This window comes from Zonotrichia albicollis, chromosome 1, assembly GCF_047830755.1.
Source record: "Zonotrichia albicollis isolate bZonAlb1 chromosome 1, bZonAlb1.hap1, whole genome shotgun sequence".
NCBI classification, from domain to species: Eukaryota; Metazoa; Chordata; class Aves; order Passeriformes; family Passerellidae; genus Zonotrichia; species Zonotrichia albicollis.
In genome coordinates this window covers 1,877,283-1,894,580 of record NC_133819.1, presented here as the reverse complement: position 1 = coordinate 1,894,580, position 17,298 = coordinate 1,877,283, and the positions used below count along the sequence as shown (strand labels likewise).

The 17,298-nt window shown below is 47.6% G+C and overlaps 1 protein-coding gene across 1 annotated transcript in view; it reads right to left on the bottom strand.

Moving 5' to 3' along the window:
* WNT3A (Wnt family member 3A) overlaps positions 1 to 16,989 on the bottom strand; it is a 49,787-nt gene extending 32,798 nt beyond the window's left edge. The window contains exon 1 of the mRNA XM_026798350.2: positions 16,753 to 16,989. Coding sequence (XP_026654151.2) covers positions 16,753 to 16,879 — 127 coding nt within the window. The 5' untranslated portion in view covers positions 16,880 to 16,989. The remainder of the gene's footprint in view (positions 1 to 16,752) is intronic.
* Between the last annotated feature and the right edge of the window lie 309 nt (positions 16,990 to 17,298).

Genomic DNA, 17,298 nt, shown 5'->3' with positions numbered 1-17,298 from the left:
TCAGCTTAAAGCCATTGTTGTTCAACCTGTGAATGTCCCACCCCCTGTAGGTGACCCTAGAACAGATGGCAAAGCCACCTCCAGAATGTGAATTCTACCAAAGTCAGGAAGTTGTTTACTCACAGAATGGTAAGGCCCTGGCACAAGTTGCCCAGGAGAATTTGGGGAGGCCCCCTCCCTGGAAGAATCCAAGGCCAGGTTGAACAGGGGTTGGAACACCCTGGGATAGTGGAAGGGAGTTGGAATTGGATGATCTTTGAGGTCCTTCCCAACCCAAACCACTCCAGGAGTCTGATTCTGGGGAACCTCAAAATCTGCCACACCAAAACCAAGCCCAATGAAAATGCCATGAGCCACGTGGAAGGAGCAGTCCCCAAACTCTCTAGCAAAGGCTGAGCCATGAGATTCATTCTGAAGAAGATCTCCAGGCCCATTTAACCCAAGTCTTCATTTCAGGAAATCTGAAAATCTGCTACACCAAAAAGGAGCCCAATGAAAATGCCATGAGCCACGTGGAAGGAGCAGTCCCCAAACTCTCCAGCAAAGGCCGAGCCATGAGATTACTTCTGAAGAAGATCTCCTGGCCCATTTAACCCAAGTCTTCATTTCAGGAAATCTCAAAATCTGCTACACCAAAAAAAGCGCAATGAAAATGCCACGTGGAAGGAGCAGTCCCCAAACTCTCCAGCAAAGGCTGAGCCATGAGATTAATTCTGAAGATCTCCCGGCCCATTTAACACAAATCTTCATTTCAGGAATTTTTATGGGGTCATCCCAAAAGCTCCTCCATCTGTGCCTTCAGTGGGGTACCTGGAGCAGTTGCTGGTTGGTGATTTCCCCTCATGGGGCCTTGCAGGCCACACCCCGGAGCTGTCAGAAATGCTAATCTGGGAGCACAGGCCTCAACTGGAAACCTTAAAGAGGGGATTAGAACAGATGAGTCCTCACTGAGCCTTCCAGAACAACAGCAGAGATAAATCTGGCTGCTCCTTTGGAGGGTGTTAAAGCAGGATTTCCTGGGAGGTGGATCCCCTCAGTGGGGTGTTATTGTGTGGGCTGTGGGCAGGGAAGGAATGGATTAGGCCACTGGCAATGGGATGTGGGGCCTTTTCCTGTGCTGACAATGGATCTGAGCTGGGCAGGGTGGATGGAAAGCTCTCCGTGGGTGGAGGAAATCAGGGGTGGCTCCTGGCTTTCTCCTGGAGGCCACACTGCTGCTCTTGAGATGGGAATTACTGCTCAGATGTTCAGCCATGGCTCTGCTGGGCCTCCTGGTGTGGAGAGGCAGAATTTGGGTCACCACACGCTGCCCAATCCTGTCCTGCAGCGGAACAATGCCAATGCTGATAAGAAATGTTATAAATGTTATATCCTGCTCTTATATCACTCCTAGGTCTCACCATCCTCTTGACTTTCTTGAAGATGCACAAAAGAAATGTTATAAATGTTATATCCTGCCCATAAATCACTCCTAGGTCCCACCATCCTCTTGACTTTCTTGAAGATGCACAATTTTTTGGTGTTGTTTCTTGGCTGCACTGGGAATTTTGGGACGTTTTCCTTCCAATCTCCATGTTTGTTGTGTTGTAGATAAGAGTGCTTTGGGCATCACCACCAGCCTTGGTGCTAATTTTGGGGATTGCTGGAATCCCACACAGAGTTCAGGAACTGAGAGCTCAGCTGAGCAAAGCAGAGAGAGATTTTAGAGAGGAACTTCAGGGGTTCTTTTAATTTCAATAATTCACTATTTGATTTTTTTTATTGCTTTTAATTAATTAATTAATTTTAACTTCAGTGTTTGTTCTTATTTTAATGCTGAGTGCAACACGCAGCCTGTGACGCTCAGAAACCTCTTGAATAAATACATTTTTTTTTTAACCCAAGACATAAAATTCCCACTACCTGCATATCCCCACAGTCTCACAGAGGTGCTTAGAGGTCAAGCACTGAGATGAGGAGCTCCCAGATGGCGAGTTTTACACAAGGATGACAAATCCTTCACCCAGGCTGGTTAACCTCAGTTGGGTTAAATCAGTTTTTATGGCAGGGCAGTTTGTGCACTTTCCTGGGTGAGGTTCAAGGCAGGTTTGGGTTTTATCATGGGTGAGGAGCTGAATTCAAGCTGCGAGGGCTGGAATGACTCCCCAGCAGCAGCTCCTGGATCACTTGTGGCTCTGCAATATTGTGTTGATGGATTCTGGCCTGACTGTGGCCTGTGGGCAGCAGGGCTGTGCCCAGCAGGCTGGGTCACTCTGGGACGTGGTTTTCCTGCTCAGATCAGCTCCAGAGGAGCCACCACCATCCTCTGAGGCTCATCCCAAGCTGCCTGATCCCAATCAGGACCAAGCTTATCTCCTCTATCATTTTAAGCCAGGCCAACTCCCCCCAGCCTGAGCTAAGAGCACCCTACTTATTCTGGCAGCATCAATGGAGCCAAATAAAAGCCTGAAGCACCACGAGTCACAAACCTCACAAAAGAAGGTGCAGCCCTGCATTTAAAAAACCAACTCCAAGCCTTTTAAATATCAGAAGACCCATCCCTACCAAGAAAAGCCCAATATACTTCCAGCTTTTAGCCAACCACAGCAGTGGTCAAGCCCATAAAATGGGTAAATGCATGCAGTGAATTGTGCTTGATGCAGTGACCTCACCAGTGATTACAGGCTCTTTTCCAGCTGGAATGATGATCCATATGGTTTTAAAATGCATCTACCCCGCTCTCCAGACTTGGAATAATTAATATTTTGTAGCCAGCACCAGTGTAAGAGGTTTGTGTTGTACTGGTGGGTGTTGGAGTAAAGTATGTGTGAAAAATCAGGTTAAAAATGGAAATATGTTTGGAATCTTTAAAAAAAAACTCAACTTACAAAACAAACACTTCATTATTTCTTAAAAAATTACTTTATGGCTTTATGTCATGTTGGTGTGAGAATTTCAGGGATGTCACAGTGACTTTAACATGTACTGGAAAGATCCAAGGTGAGGTTGGATGGGGATCTGAGCAATCTGACCCAATCCAAGATGCCTCTGCTCATGGCAAGGCTTGGACTTGGTGACCTTTAAAGATCCCTTCCAAAAATCACCAACATTTTCCTCCTTTTTTCCTCAGTCTTTTCCTTTGGATCCTGACCCTTTTCCAGCTGAAGTGGGAAGAGGGAAAAGCAGAAAAAGGGAAGAGCAGGAAAAGGGAAAGGCAGGAAAGATCAGGAAATTATTCCCACTAAAAAACCACCAATATCACCTCAATTTTCCTACATTTTTCTCCAACTTTTTATTTTTCTTCCTAATCCTTCCTGACCATTTTCCAGCCAGCCTAGGTGGCTCCAGAGTGGGAAGAGGGAAAAACAGGAAAAGGAAGAGCAGGAAAAAAGAAGGGCAGGAAAGAGGAAAGATCAGGACATTGTTCCCATTAAAAAACTACTGACATCACCCCCATTTTTTTCCTTTTTTCCCAAACTTTTTATTTTTCATCCTGATAATTTCTGACCATTTTTCATCCTGATAATTTCTGATAATTTTCAGATGGTGTGTCTGGCTCCAGTGTGGGAAGAGGGAAAAGCTGGGAAGAGGGAAAAGCAGGAAAAGGGAAGATCTGGCAAAGGGAAAGGCAGGAAAGATCAGGAAATTATTCCCACTAAAAAAACGCTGTCATCACCCCATTTTCCTCCTTTCTTTCTCCAGCTTTTTATTTTTCATCCCAGTCCTTCCTGACCATTTTCCAGCCAGCCTGGGTGGCTCCATAGAGGGAGGAGGGACAAAGAGGAAAAGGAAATGCAGGAAAAGGAAAGAGCAGGAAAAAAGAAGGGCAAGAAAGAGGAAAGATCAGGAAATTACTCCCACTAATCATTCAGCCTCAATAATATAAAAACCACTTCTATATTCTATAAAATACTAAAGGTGTGAGTCTTCGATGGTTTAATGATTTTCTAGTTTAGTATAAGATCGGATTTAAATTCAAAAGAAATAAAATGACTCATTGTCAAGAATTCAAATTAAACTAGCTGAAATGTGCAAAAATAAAAAAAAATTTGAAAAAAAAAAAAAGTCAGGAAAAAACCAAAGTTGTGATTTTTTTTTCCTGGAAATTAAGGAGAACATGCAAAGTTTGGTGCAGCTTCTTTTTCTGCTGGAAAACTGGCTCAGAAGAATAAATAAACACATTTTTTGACAAGATACAAGATCTCCTAGGCTGAATCTGGTGTGCTTAGCCTAAGGGGTCTCCAAGTTTTTCGTGGCTCGGGGTGAACAGAAACATCTCCTGGTGCCCTCCCCACCCATTCACACTCCCACAACATCCCTGTGGCAACAGCTTCTCTGGGAAAGCAGCGTGATTAGGAAAGGATAAACCATAATTATCAGCTATCATTGAATGTGATTTAGCACCTGGAAATAATGGGGAGGAGGAAATGGTGCCAGGTGCTGAGTCAGCAAACTGCAGCCTTAACTAGGGAAGTGTTGCTGCCCTGTCCATCAAACTGCAGGGGAAACGCTCATGAAGGCCAATAAAAGTTCCTGAATTGTGTTTCAGGAGCTGCAGGGCCCTGTGTGTGACCTGCTTTGGGATATCCAGGTGGTTCTGTGGTGGCTTCATGGGAAAAGGAGATGCAAAGGAAGGTTCTGCTCTGCTGGATCCAGAACCAGAACCAGAATCAAACATCCCTTCCCTGCCCTGTTCCCCACCACTGCTCCTGGCTGGGTCATGAGTGCTTTGTAAACTGATTTTCTTTTCTGGGATGGGTGAGATGAGTCAAAATGAAACAAAAAGAGAAAGACACTTTCTGTTTCTCCAGCCAGGGCCTGCTCCCAGGGCTTGAGGGCAGCTCTGCATTTCCCAGCGTCTGGTGGCTTTCTGCATTTCTCCTTGTGTTTTCACAGAAGCATACAAATATTTGGGTTGGAAAGGAACTCAAAGATCATCCAGTGCCACCCCTGGATGGGCAGGGACACCTTCCACCGGCCCAGGTTGCTCCAAGTTCTGTCCAACCTGGCCTTGGACATTTCCAGGGATCCAAGGGCAGCCACAGCTGCTCTGGGCATCCTGTGCCAGGGCCTCAGCACTCTCTGAGTAAAGAAGAAGAACATGAATTCTATAGAATTCACATTCTATAGATGGCTTTGCCATCAGATTTTAGGGTCACCTCCAGCCAAAGCTCCACAGCTTCCCTGGGGTTCACCACCCCACCTTCCACATCCTTAAAAAGCCTGCCCAGACCAAAACCAGCCCACAACAGCTTCCTTCAAACCCTTCCCTGGAGCATTTCCAGGCTGTGACCTATCCACATCCCTCTCTTATGGGCAGGGAGCACGGGAGGTGGGCAGGAGATGGAACACCACACACTGCAGAGCTTCATGGCTTGGGGTCAGCTTCACACAGCCCTCAGCTGCCTCAGCTTCACCCATCTCATGCTGCTTTCCAATAAATGCCATTTCTGTGCACCACCTTTTCACAGGAAAACTCCCCACCTGCATCAGGTAGAGCTCTCCAACCCCTTTGCATCCCCCAAGATTTTGGAGCCCACCAAAACCTGCTTTCCTCCTTCGTCCTCACTGCTCAGCCTCGAGTCAGCTGTGCCCCCATCATTCCTAGGAGCACATCATTCACCTGCACAGCAGAAACCCAGAGTCACATCAACCCTCCTGAGCCATTCCCTCTCCTGGTGACTGATCCCTGCCTCTCTCTAAACCCTGTGGATCTTCAAGTCCTCACTTTGAAGGAGATGCTCCCAGAAAGATTAGGCTGAGGAAACAAGGAGTGAGAGAGGCTGAACCATCCAGGCACAGGATTCCTCCTGCTCCAGAGCTCACCAGGGATTGTGTTAAGCAATATCCTCCTGGAAAACTCCATGGTGCTCTGCAGGAAACACTCCCACTCCCTTGTCATGCAAGCCTATCACAGGAAAAAACAGCAGGGTATCTTTATCCACCCTGGTTTTCCTTTATCTCCTTGAGGATGGAGAGGAGGAAAATCATTCCTGTCGGGGATTATTTGAGTGAGTCAAAAGTTTAGTGTGGTTAGGAGGATGCTTAGGGTCAGTGATAGGGCTAGTGTGAATAGGATTATGTTTATTGCTCTTCTCTGGATTTAAACCAGATTCTAAGGATTGGAAGTCAATTTTAATTAATGTAACAGAAGAGTAAGATCCTCATCAGTAGATAGAAATGTAGAGGAATAATCATACAACATCTACAAAGTCCAGCTGATGCCTCAGGTTTTGGTTTTTATATTTTCAGGTTCTGTGCTGCTTTAGTGTGTGGGTCTGAGCTCCACATCAGGGCATGGTGAGCTCTGTGCACAGAGCAGGGAGACAAAACAATTCCTGCTCCAGCTGGGCACCAAGGACAAATGATCCAAATCCCAGCCCAGGAGCACAAACCCCGTGGGCTGCAGAGAGAAAAACAAGCAGGGTGGGACTGCCTGGGCTGAAGCTGGGATGGGACAATGAACTGCAAGGTGCAAATGGAGCAGAACTGATCCCAGGGAGAGAGCCCAGGAGCGCTCGTGCATTTTGGGGCCATTTTGGTTCATCTTGGGTGCAGCCCTGGCTGGGCTCTGGTGCTGCCCAAGGTGGATCCATTGATTAGGATTAATAAATCCCTGCTTTATTCTTTAGCTCTGTCCAGTCTCTGTTCTAGATCAGCCTTCTCAAGGCATCACCCCCAGATGATCCCACAGCCCCTTCTGCCCCCAAACTCCCCCCCTCCATTCAGCACTGCCAGCTCCCAACGTATCTGCCGCGGAAGAAAAGCCACATTCACCAGCCTGGATCCCTCTTTGTCAGGAGGGAATAGAAGACACATTTTCCACTCCTTTTGCCTCTTTGGGACGTAGCACACACATTTACGTCCTCAACCAGCCAAACCCACACAGGGCTGGTTGGTTCTGGAGCCATCCCAAAGCAGCCCCAGCTCATCCCCCTTCCCCCAAGCATCCGGGTGAAGGCGACCAAGGCTTTGCTGTCGCTGTTTCCCTGCTTGGCTCCCATCCATGAGCGTGTGTGTGTGTGTTTGTGCCTCCCGTGGCGAGCCAAGGGCCCGTTTGGGGCCGGGATTCTCCCGGGACAAAGGGATGCTAATTCAGCTCCCTCTGCTGTTCCCTTTTGTCTAGGGCCAGCTCCCACGCCTGGACTTGGCACTCTGGGGATGCGGCAGAGGGAGCTCCTTGTTGCGACCAACCTGAGCCCTCTGTGGGGAATGGACCCAGCAGGGAAAGGGGGAAGGAGGGCAAGGGAGGGGGGATGGAAATAAATCCCTAATTCCGCGCATTGTGAGCGCAGCCCGGGGCAGAGACGGCACCGGGTTTGTAGCCACGGGCTGTCTTGGTGCTTTTCCCCTCCCCTGATCCCTTGTCTAATGGTTAAGTAGCCAGAAAAGCAAAACAAAACAAAAAAACCCAAAAAAAAACCCAAAAAACCACCAAAACCCCCCCAAAAAACAACACCAAAAAACCCAACCAAAAACCCCAAAAAACCAACCAAAAAAACCCCAAAACAAACAAACAAAAAACCCCAAAAACAAACAAAAAATACCCCAAAACAAAAAAAAAAAACACAACAAACAAAAAACCCCCAAAACAAACAAACAAACCTTACCAAAACCAAAACAATAATATAACCCCCAAAACAAAAAACCCCCAAAACAAAAAACAAACAAAAAGAGAAAACCAAAATACAAACAACAAACAAATAACCCCCAAAATAAAAAACAAACCCGCTCCAAAAATCTGAACCAAAAAAATAAACCACTCCCCTAAAAAACCCCAAAAAATCCAAAAACAAACAAAAAAACCAAGCCAAAGAAACATCACCAAAAACCAATACAAAACAAAAACAAAAAACAACCAACCCCCCCCAAAAAACCACCAAAAAACCAGCAAAAACTCTAAAACAATCAACCAAAAAAACCCCAAAAAAACCCAACAAACAAACAAACAAACAAAAAATGAAAACAAAACCAAAACCCAAACCAAACCAAGAAGCCCCTGCATGTCAGGGTTGATAGATGAGTGGGAGGTGGAGAGAGCACAGAGAGCAAACGGGATCAGCTCCTGGAATTGCTGCCATTTCCTTTTCCCCATCACTCCTCTCAGGGTTTGCAGCCTGCACCAGGTGTTGGCTCTTTACAGCTGTTTCCAGCTGTTTCCAGCTGTTTCCATGGGCTGTCTCCTCTCCAGATGCACGGGAGCCAGATCTTTATCCCTTTATCATAGGGAGCTGATGAGGTCAGAGCCTCTCAGAAACCCCAAAAACCCGAGGGCACTGGGGATGGAGAGGCAGATGCAGCCAGGTGTGATGTTATCCACAGTCTCCTGGTGCCATCCCTGCCCAGGGCTTGTCCTTGGACACCTCAGAAGTCACCAGAGAATGAAGTGACCCCTCTGATTGTCCCACCTGGCTCCAGCAGCAAGAGAAGGAGCTCCTCATCATCTCAGTGCACTCCTGCTCCTAAAAGCTGAATGATAACACCTTTGCACCTTTCCTCAGCATCTCTGTTTGCTGTCCTTGCCACCCTACAGCTCTGCTACATCCCAAGGCTCAGGGGGAGCTGCAAATCCCCCACAGGACTCTGTGGGATGCAGCCACAGCTCCTTCAGATCTCCCCAAACTGCTTGGCCAGAGTGCTGCAGCTCCAACATGCTGGGTTAGCCACCCAAAACTCAGGTCAGGAATGCTGAATTTGGGAATTTGGGCTGGAATGGGCTCAGCAGTATAGCATTCCCTCATCCCCACGCAGCAATCCCCACTCCAAGCTCAATTTCCACAGGCTGGAATCTCCAAGCTCAATTTCCATGGGCTGGAATGGGCTCAGCAATGCAGCATCCCCTCTTCCCATGCAGCAATCCCTACTCCAAGCTCAATTTAAACAGACTGGAATGGGCTCAGCAGTGCAGTTTTCCCTCATCCCATGCAGTATTCCCAATCCAAGCTCAATTCCCATGGGCTGGAATGGGCTCAGCAGTGCAGCATCCCCTCATGCCATGCAGCAATCCCCACTCCAAGCTCAATTTCCACTAAACCCAACTGCAGCTCCTGTCTGGAGGATCTACAGTTGGATTTAGTGGAAGCTCAATTTCAACAGGCTGGAATCTCTGAGCTCAATTTCCATGGGCTGGAATGGGCTCAGCAATGCAGCATTCCCTCACCCCATGCAGTATTCCCCACTCAGAGCTCAATTCCCATGGGCTGGAATGGGCTCAGCAATGCAGCATCCCCTCATTCCATGCAGCAATCCCCACTCCAAACTCAATTTCCACTAAACCCAACTGCAGCTCCTGTCTGGAGGATCTACAGATGGATTTAGTGGAAGCTCAATTTCCACAGGCTGGAATCTTTGAACTCAATTTCCACAGGTTGCAATCTCCAAGCTGGAATGAGCTGGAATGGGCTCAGCAGTGCAGCATCCCCTCACCCCGTGCAGTACTCCCCATTCCAAGCTCAATTTCCACAGACTGGAATCTCCAAGCTCAATTTCCACAGAGTGGAATGGGCTCAGCAGTGCAGCAATCCCGACTCCAAGCTCAATTTCCATAGACTGGAATGGGCTCAGCAATGCAGCACCCCCTCATTCCATGCAGCAATCCCCAATCCAAGCTCAATTTCCATGGGCTGGAATGGGCTCAGCAGTGCAATATTCCCTCACCCCGTGCATTACTCCCCATTCCAAGCTCAATTTCCACTAAACCCAACTGCAGCTCCTGTCTAGAGGCTGGCATGTCCTGCCTCTGCATTTCTGCAGGCAAACCTCTGGATTTCTGCATCCTGCTGGCTGAGAGGAGCTTGCACAGTCGCATTTTCAATCCTGATCCTTCCAGTTTCCTTCCCCATAGTTACAGGGCAGAGTTTGTAGATCTCCGTTGTTGATACTAGGGCAGCTGCCCAAATTGCCATCAGCGGGGAGGGAGACGGGGTGGGGCTGGAAATCAGATCCTCTTGGGAAGAGTTTCATGAGAGAGAGAGGAGAGAGAGTACCTCCTACATGTAACAAACCTCCTGGATGGATCGGTATCTTGTGGCTTTCTGCTCATGCCTTACTTTATTGCAGAAGTGGAGAAGGCTGATGCAGAGCAGGGGAAAGGAGGAGGGGAAAGTCTCCTTTTCCCTGCTGAGATGCCAGAATGCCATCAGGAAAATAGGATGAGATCTGCTAAATGTATTAATTTTAAATAATTATCAAATGTTGTTATGCCTTGAATAGCAAGGGACTGGCTACATTCAGCGGTCCAGGACATCCTTTCTATGTTTTTCCATTATTAAAATAAATGGAACCCCCTCTCCAGCTGGGGCTGGATGTCAGGATTGCTTTCCAACAGGAGAAATGCAAGGAGTGGGAACAATGTGCCCCCAAAATGGGCCTCTGAGAAGCACCCATGGAAGTCTGAGGCTGTAGCCCTAGGCTCCCTCTATAGTCAATGGAGAGAAATAAACATCTTGCTATGATTCATGTTATCCTGAGATAGGTGTCTGAGATAGGTCAGATGAATTGCTCCCCGGAGATGCCGGCTGCTCTCCATGGACTGCAAAGGGAGCCTGGGGTGACTGCTCAGACTCTGACAGCAAACTCTGGGAGATGGGATCAGGCCCATCAGGGAGCCTGGGCAGCGAGGCTGTTATGACACAGCAAGAAAAAAAAATATATGGAGGAGACTTGTGACTCCATGGGATGATAACTGAATTTAAAAGTCTGGCTCCATTCTCGCCTGATCTGGGGAAAAACTCTCATGGATTTCACCAGACATGAAATCAGCTTCTTCATCCACAATGGGGAAGAGTCAACTCTTGAACACAGCTTGGTTTGGGCTTTCTTGAGAGAAAGAACACGTGGGGCTCATCCCCAGAATGTCTAGAGTCCAAACTAAACCAAACTTCACAAATGAACCGAGCCCAAAGCCAGCCTGGCAGCAAAGGTGACAGTGCCCAGCATTCCACAAGGAACTGGATGTGATTTGAATCCCACCTCTCTCAGGAGCTAGACAGATGCCTGCTCTGCCCTTCGTGCAGCCCCTGGGAGCAAGAGTCTTCTCATCCAGAGCCGGTCTCCCTGGATTCCCTCAGTGATTGATGGAGAGATGTAGAAACGTCAGGGTGTGAATAATTTAATCCAAACTGTCTGGAATACCTCAGATGAATCATGCCCTGGAGGACCCCAGCAACAACTGGAACTACCTCGACCTGTCTCGCTGTCTGGCATCAAGGACCCAAAGTTTTGCTGACCTGCAGGCCCCAGTTTTAACTTTTTAGGAAGAAGCAAAGAAAATGGTCAGTGCTAGAAGAGAAAATAGAGGGGCTGGTTGTCAACACCAGAGCAGTGGAGAAGATTTGTAAAGAGGAGGCTGTCTATCTCTTGGTGATATGTCAAGGCAAAATGTCCTTTGGGGAGAGATGTTGCAGTCAAATTCAGATTTTGGTTTCATTCCAGAAGTCTGGAGGGGAAATTCTCCAGTCTGGATCATGCAAGGAGCCTGCTTGGATAATGACAGTCATGTCAGGCCACGAACAGGCATTGTGTGCTCTGCTGTGGGAAGGAATGAGGCACTGGAGATCCAGGGATTCCAGATCCCTGCTGGTAACACACTCTCCACTGCCAGGGGATCTTCAAAAGGGTTTTTTGGTGTCACTTCCTGAAGGACACTCTAGGACAGTGTCATCTGCAGGAACGTGGTGAGGGAAGACAATAGGGAATGTTTGGGCTTTGTGGTCATTCTGGGGAAGATGACAGAGAGATCCCATCCCACCTTGATTTGAGATGGAAGTGCTGGAAGGCAAGACACACCCCAGTTTAATAGCAAAGCAATGCAGTGGTCTGAAATATTTCCATATTTCATCCCATGCTCAGCCTGATGGGTGCCCAACACCAGAAAGGAGACTCAGGAGAAAAGGAGACTCAGGGCTGCCCCCATCACTCTCTGCAGCTCCTGAAAGGTGCCTGTGCTCAGCTGGGGCTGGGCTCTGTCTGCAGCAGCACTGACACAGCCAGAGCACACAGCCTCGAGCTGCACCAAGGGAAATACAAGTTGGATAGCACGAAAAAGCTTTTTACAGAAAGAGTGATAAAGTTCTGGAATGGCTGCCCGGGGAGGTGGTGCAGTCCCTATCCCTGGGTGTGTTTAACAAAGCCTGGATGTGGCACTGGGTGCCAGGGTTGAGTTGAGCTCTTGGGGCTGGATGACCTTGAAGGTCTCTTCCAACCTGGTCATTCTGTGAATTCTGTGAATTCCGTGGACTCCGTGAATTCCATAAGCTCCATGAATTCCGTGAATTCTGTGAATTCAGTGAAAGGACAGGGCTTTACTGGCCACAGACAGGATTAACCCCGGGGAACACGAGCAGAGGGTCACTCCAGCACTGCTGTGACTCTCGACATTTGCCTCGGAGCAGGCTCAGCAGCCAACCATCATTTCCGGAATGAATTTACGCCCCTGGGCCTTGGTCACCCATCGGGCTCGCGTTTGTCCGCTGGGGAATTTGCTGCACATCCTCACAGGGCTCATCCCATGGGTGCAGAGCCATGGGACACCCCTGCCCTGGCTCCTTCCTGCCTCCCTGTGCACACAGAAAGGGCAGGAGTGGCTTCCCAAGGCTGCACACGAGTGTTAAAGTCTAATAAACAAGCCCTGCCGGCCGGGGCTGAAAGAAGCCGAGCCCTCTCCAACAAAGCATTTAATCCAGTTTGGCGTAACCTTTGACATTATTAGGGATCTCAGTGACCCTAATCCAATCAGATTGATTAACTAAAGAGGAGACCCCATCAGCAGACCCCCCTGTGGCCTCTGCTATTTAGCCCTGACCAAACAGTGGGAGAGACGTGCCGTATTTACACCACAATGGGTCGGCGCTGAGAACCTGTTTCATTACAGAGAGACTTAAACTCCCATTACTCCATCAATGTATCATTCTTCAATAGTTCATTAAAAGCTGCTCCTCCACAATAACTATTAACCATTTCTCAGCCCAGCTGGCAGGTTTAAAGCCCTGGCCAGTCTTTAGCAGAAGGAGGTGGGAGTGAGTGAAAGAAATAGATAGACAAGGGCTCCCTTTTTAAATTTAAACGAACAGCGGGCTTAAATAGTTGGAGGTAATTTACTTTTATTGAATGGGGGGGGAGGAGAGAGAGGAAACTTTTATTTTGACTTAATTATGTGCCAAAGTCCTTTAAAGAGACAGGGCTCATGATAAGCTTTAATTGTGTTACTTCTCTTGAGATTGGTTCATATTTCTGCCCAGAGGAGTTTCAAAGGGAGCTCACGCGGCACCAAGAGACTCTAAACTCCCAGCTTAAGCATGAACAGCCTCTTCAGGCCACAAAAGCTAAAATAAAGGCAAAAGGCACAATTCCCAATGCATGGCACTTCAGCTGGAGATGGAAAATGCCTGCCAGGTTGCACTGCTCACTTTCTGCTGTCAGTGATGGGGTGTCCTTCTCCTACATCCCCCAAAGCTTTGTCCTGCCTCTTTTTAGAGGTAACTCAAGAATCTCCCCTTCTCCTTGGTGAACTGAAAGATGCAACTACTGCATTAAAAATTACAAAGCCTCTCAGGCAAGTGGCTGAGCATGAGCTGCGGCTCAGTGGTCACTTCAGGTCATGTGGCCATTGCCATGATTTTCTCCACTTCATAAAATACAGGTGGAGAAAAAAATAACAGTATTTTTCCTTTCAATATTACAGTATTTTTTCTTTCAATATTGCAGCATTTTTCCTTTTGATAATAATGTTGCAAAAAATCAACTGAGAGGTTCTTTCTACTGTCAAGCAGTTGAAATTTGAGCTTCTGGGAAACCAGAAATGAGTTGTAGTGTCTTTATATTAGAAATTATTAAGTTCAGGTAGAGAGAAAGAGATCAGACTCAATTTTTTCCCCATACAGGAATCCTGGTTTTTTTTGCATTCCAAGAAGTCCAAACTGACCAAAACTCCCATTTTCTGGGGATTTACAAGGAAGACCCAACAGTGGCACCTGTCTGAATGCTTCTCCATGAAGCTGCACACCTGCCCATACGCTCCCAAGACCACAGAGGAGGAGAAAAACCCCATCCCACAGCCCTGATCCTAAAGCTCATCTCGTTACCCCCCTGCCATGGGCAGGGACACATTCCACAGGTTGGTCCAAGCCCATCCAACCTGGCATTGGACACTCCCAGGGATAGAAAATCCACACCTGGATAATTGAATAAATTCAGTTCTGGATAATTGAATAAATAGGGTGGCATGGGGGATTTCTGCTCTTCCTCTGCTCTGGGTGACATACAAAGAGAAAAAGGGATTTAGGGTTAAGTGTGGCCTTCAACAGCAGCAGGTCAGGATGCCCTGGACATCACCATTCCCTGGTAGCTGAGCTCATCAGTGCCATTCCTGTTTAATGTGTGATTCACCCCAAAATCCCAGAATTGTTAGGGTAGGAAGGGACCTCTGGCTAAAAGAAAATTATACATAAATATAGTCTTAGTTAAAACATGTGGGATCTTTCTCCATAAAAAGGCAGATGGGGGAAAAGAGTCTGGTTTTAGAGGAGATATCAGAACATGGCTCTTAACAGGACCAGAGTCTGGTGACAGTTTGGCACTGCTGAATCACAGCTCAAGCCCAGTCCTGAATGAGCAATGAGCTCCCACAGCAGCAAGGGCAGCCCAGACAGCGAGATTTGGGCCTGGAAAGGATTTCCTGGAGGCATTAAAATCGATCCTTTTCAGTGAAAGGAGTGCAGATAGTGTGTGAGGCAAAGGGGAGATGCTGCAGGAGCTGCTGAGGGAAAATGGGATCCCCACTGACCCACACCAGAGCTGCACTCAGATCCTGGGTGCCTTAAAATCCAAGCTGCAAACCAGATTTTTGCTTCCTTGCTTTCTCTCTCTCCTTTTCCCCTTCTCTCTTTCAGGGTAGGAGCTCAAGTATGTTCCTACCCTGGGGGATCTGCCGCACAAGAATGCGACTGAGCTGTTTTTTTGAGCTGTTTTTTTTTTCTTCTCCCCCCCCTCTCCTGCTGTAGGTGAAGCAAAACTGAAGGGTGGTTTGATTCTCCCTCAAGGAACAACATTCTTCAGTTATGAAATCGTCCCAGTCTCCTCTCCCTCCCTGAGCCTGGCTACTGAGAGCCTCCCCTGTGGGGCAGGGACAGACCCTGGATGCTGGCACTGCTGGGGGATATTTGGGAATCTGGGAGATGGTGGGATTGGGGTTCCTCTGATCAGCAGGGAGGTGAGGAGCAGTTTGTCCACGAGGATAATGTGGGGTGTAAAACCCCAGAGTGTCTGGGAGAACATTGGCCAGAGAGGTCGTGGAGTCCTCATCCCTGGAAGTCCTCAAGACTGGATTGGAGCAACATGGTTTGGGGGAAGGAAATGCCCAAATCTGTTCTGATTTGGGGGAAAAACTGAAAAAGAACAGATGGGAAGCATTGCAGAACACACCCCAAGGTGGGTATGGATCAATTACACATGCCAGATTCCCTGAAAATATTAGAGATGTTCATTCCTCTTTTCAATGAGAGAAGGAGGGAGGGAAGGAAAAGAAGGAAAGGAAGGAAGGAAAGGAAGGAAAGGAAGGAAAGGAAGGAAGGAAAGGAAGGAAGGAAAGGAAGGAAAGGAAGGAAAGGAAAGGAAGGAAAGGAAGGAAGGAAGGAAGGACCCCTTTGTGCCAAACTTATCCCAGACTTAGAGAGACCAGCAGGACCAGGCTGGGTTGAAAAAGACACACAAGTTTAAAGAAGGATACAGTAGGTCTCATAGGTCTCACAGGCTCCTACCAACTTATAAGGGAAAAGACCAGATACTTAGCTTAGGGCTTAAATCTCACAAGATTCAACAACCTAGGGCAAGAAAATTCTAAGTGTTCCCACTTTTATCAAGGGGTGCAGACAGAGTTGCCTGAATTTGCACCCTGTCCTAATTTACTGTGTTCACAACCAAGGAAAGCAGATGCATTGGTTGATGGTGATTTCCCCAGGCCTTTGATCTTCATTGTATTTCATAATAGCATAAAAACTGCTGTTATCTGCTAAGTCCAGCCCCTAGGAACCATCCCCAACAGCCCCTCTGCCATCATCTAGAGAGCTGAAATCACAGCACAGGGTCAGAAAAGGAGCCTGGTCCAGCTTGAGCACTGCAAACACAGAAACCCTCTGTGCTCATTCCCAGGGTGCAGGATCATGGATAACTAACGCTGAAAGGGACTCAGGGAGGTCTCCAGTCCAACCTCCTGCTGCCAGCTGGAACTCAGATAACCCCACTCCTTTATCCAGCTCAAGTTCTATGTCTATACAGGACATTTTACAGGATTTTTTCAGAAGGGAACGAGCTCACAGAAGGTTTTTCAAGATCTCTGCTGCCAATTCCACCACAGATCTCCCCAAACCCGTAGCTCCATGTCACAGACAACTTTTATGAAAAATCCTTTCCTTAGGATTTTTTCTCCTGAGAAGCTGAGAGACCTCAGGAACAAAATGTAAACAATAATTATCTGCTGCTGTGGAATGCAACAGGTGCATCTTTGATTGGTCTCATGGGGTTGTTTCTAATTAATGGCCAGTCACAGTCAGCTGGCTCGGACTCTCTGTCTGAGACAGAAGCTTTTATTATCATTCCATTCTATTATATTCTTAGCTAAACTTCTGGTGAAACCTTTTCTTCTATTCTTTTAGTATAGTTTTAACATAATATATATCATAAAATAATAAATCAAACCTTCTGAAATATGGAGTCAACATTCCCATCTCTTCCCTCATCCAAGAACCCCTGTGAACACGGCCACAGCTCCTCACTCACCTTTATCCAGCACGGGCCCAAAGATGGCCAAGCTGTCGTTGACAGTGGTGCAGTTCCACCTCCTCCCTCGGAACTGGTGCTGGCACTCCTGGATGCCAATCTTCACCCCCTCTGCCACGCTGGGCATGATCTCCACGTAGTTCCTGCAGAAGCGCAGCTGCTTGGGCACCAGCCCCGGGATGCTCCCACACAGGATGGGCTGGGTCCCCAGGGACGAGTACTGGTGACCAATGGCCAGGGACCTGGGCAACAGAAACAGGGGAAAAGAGATCTGTCAGGCTGGGTTTCATCTTTGTGCTTGGTGCAGAAGAACGGGGAGAGAAAATCAACGTCTTTGATTCCTCGGCACTCCTCCTCACCAGAAAACACCATTTTCATTGTTATCCGTCACCAAAACAACTCCTGAATTTCCCTACAAGCCAGCAAGGCAAAAAAACTCTACTTTAAAATATCTTCCTTTCCTTTTATTTATCCTCCCAAAGCCTTAATTCATCATTGTGCTGTGAAATATTTCCTTCCTCCTCTCCTCTCCTCTCCTCTCCTCTC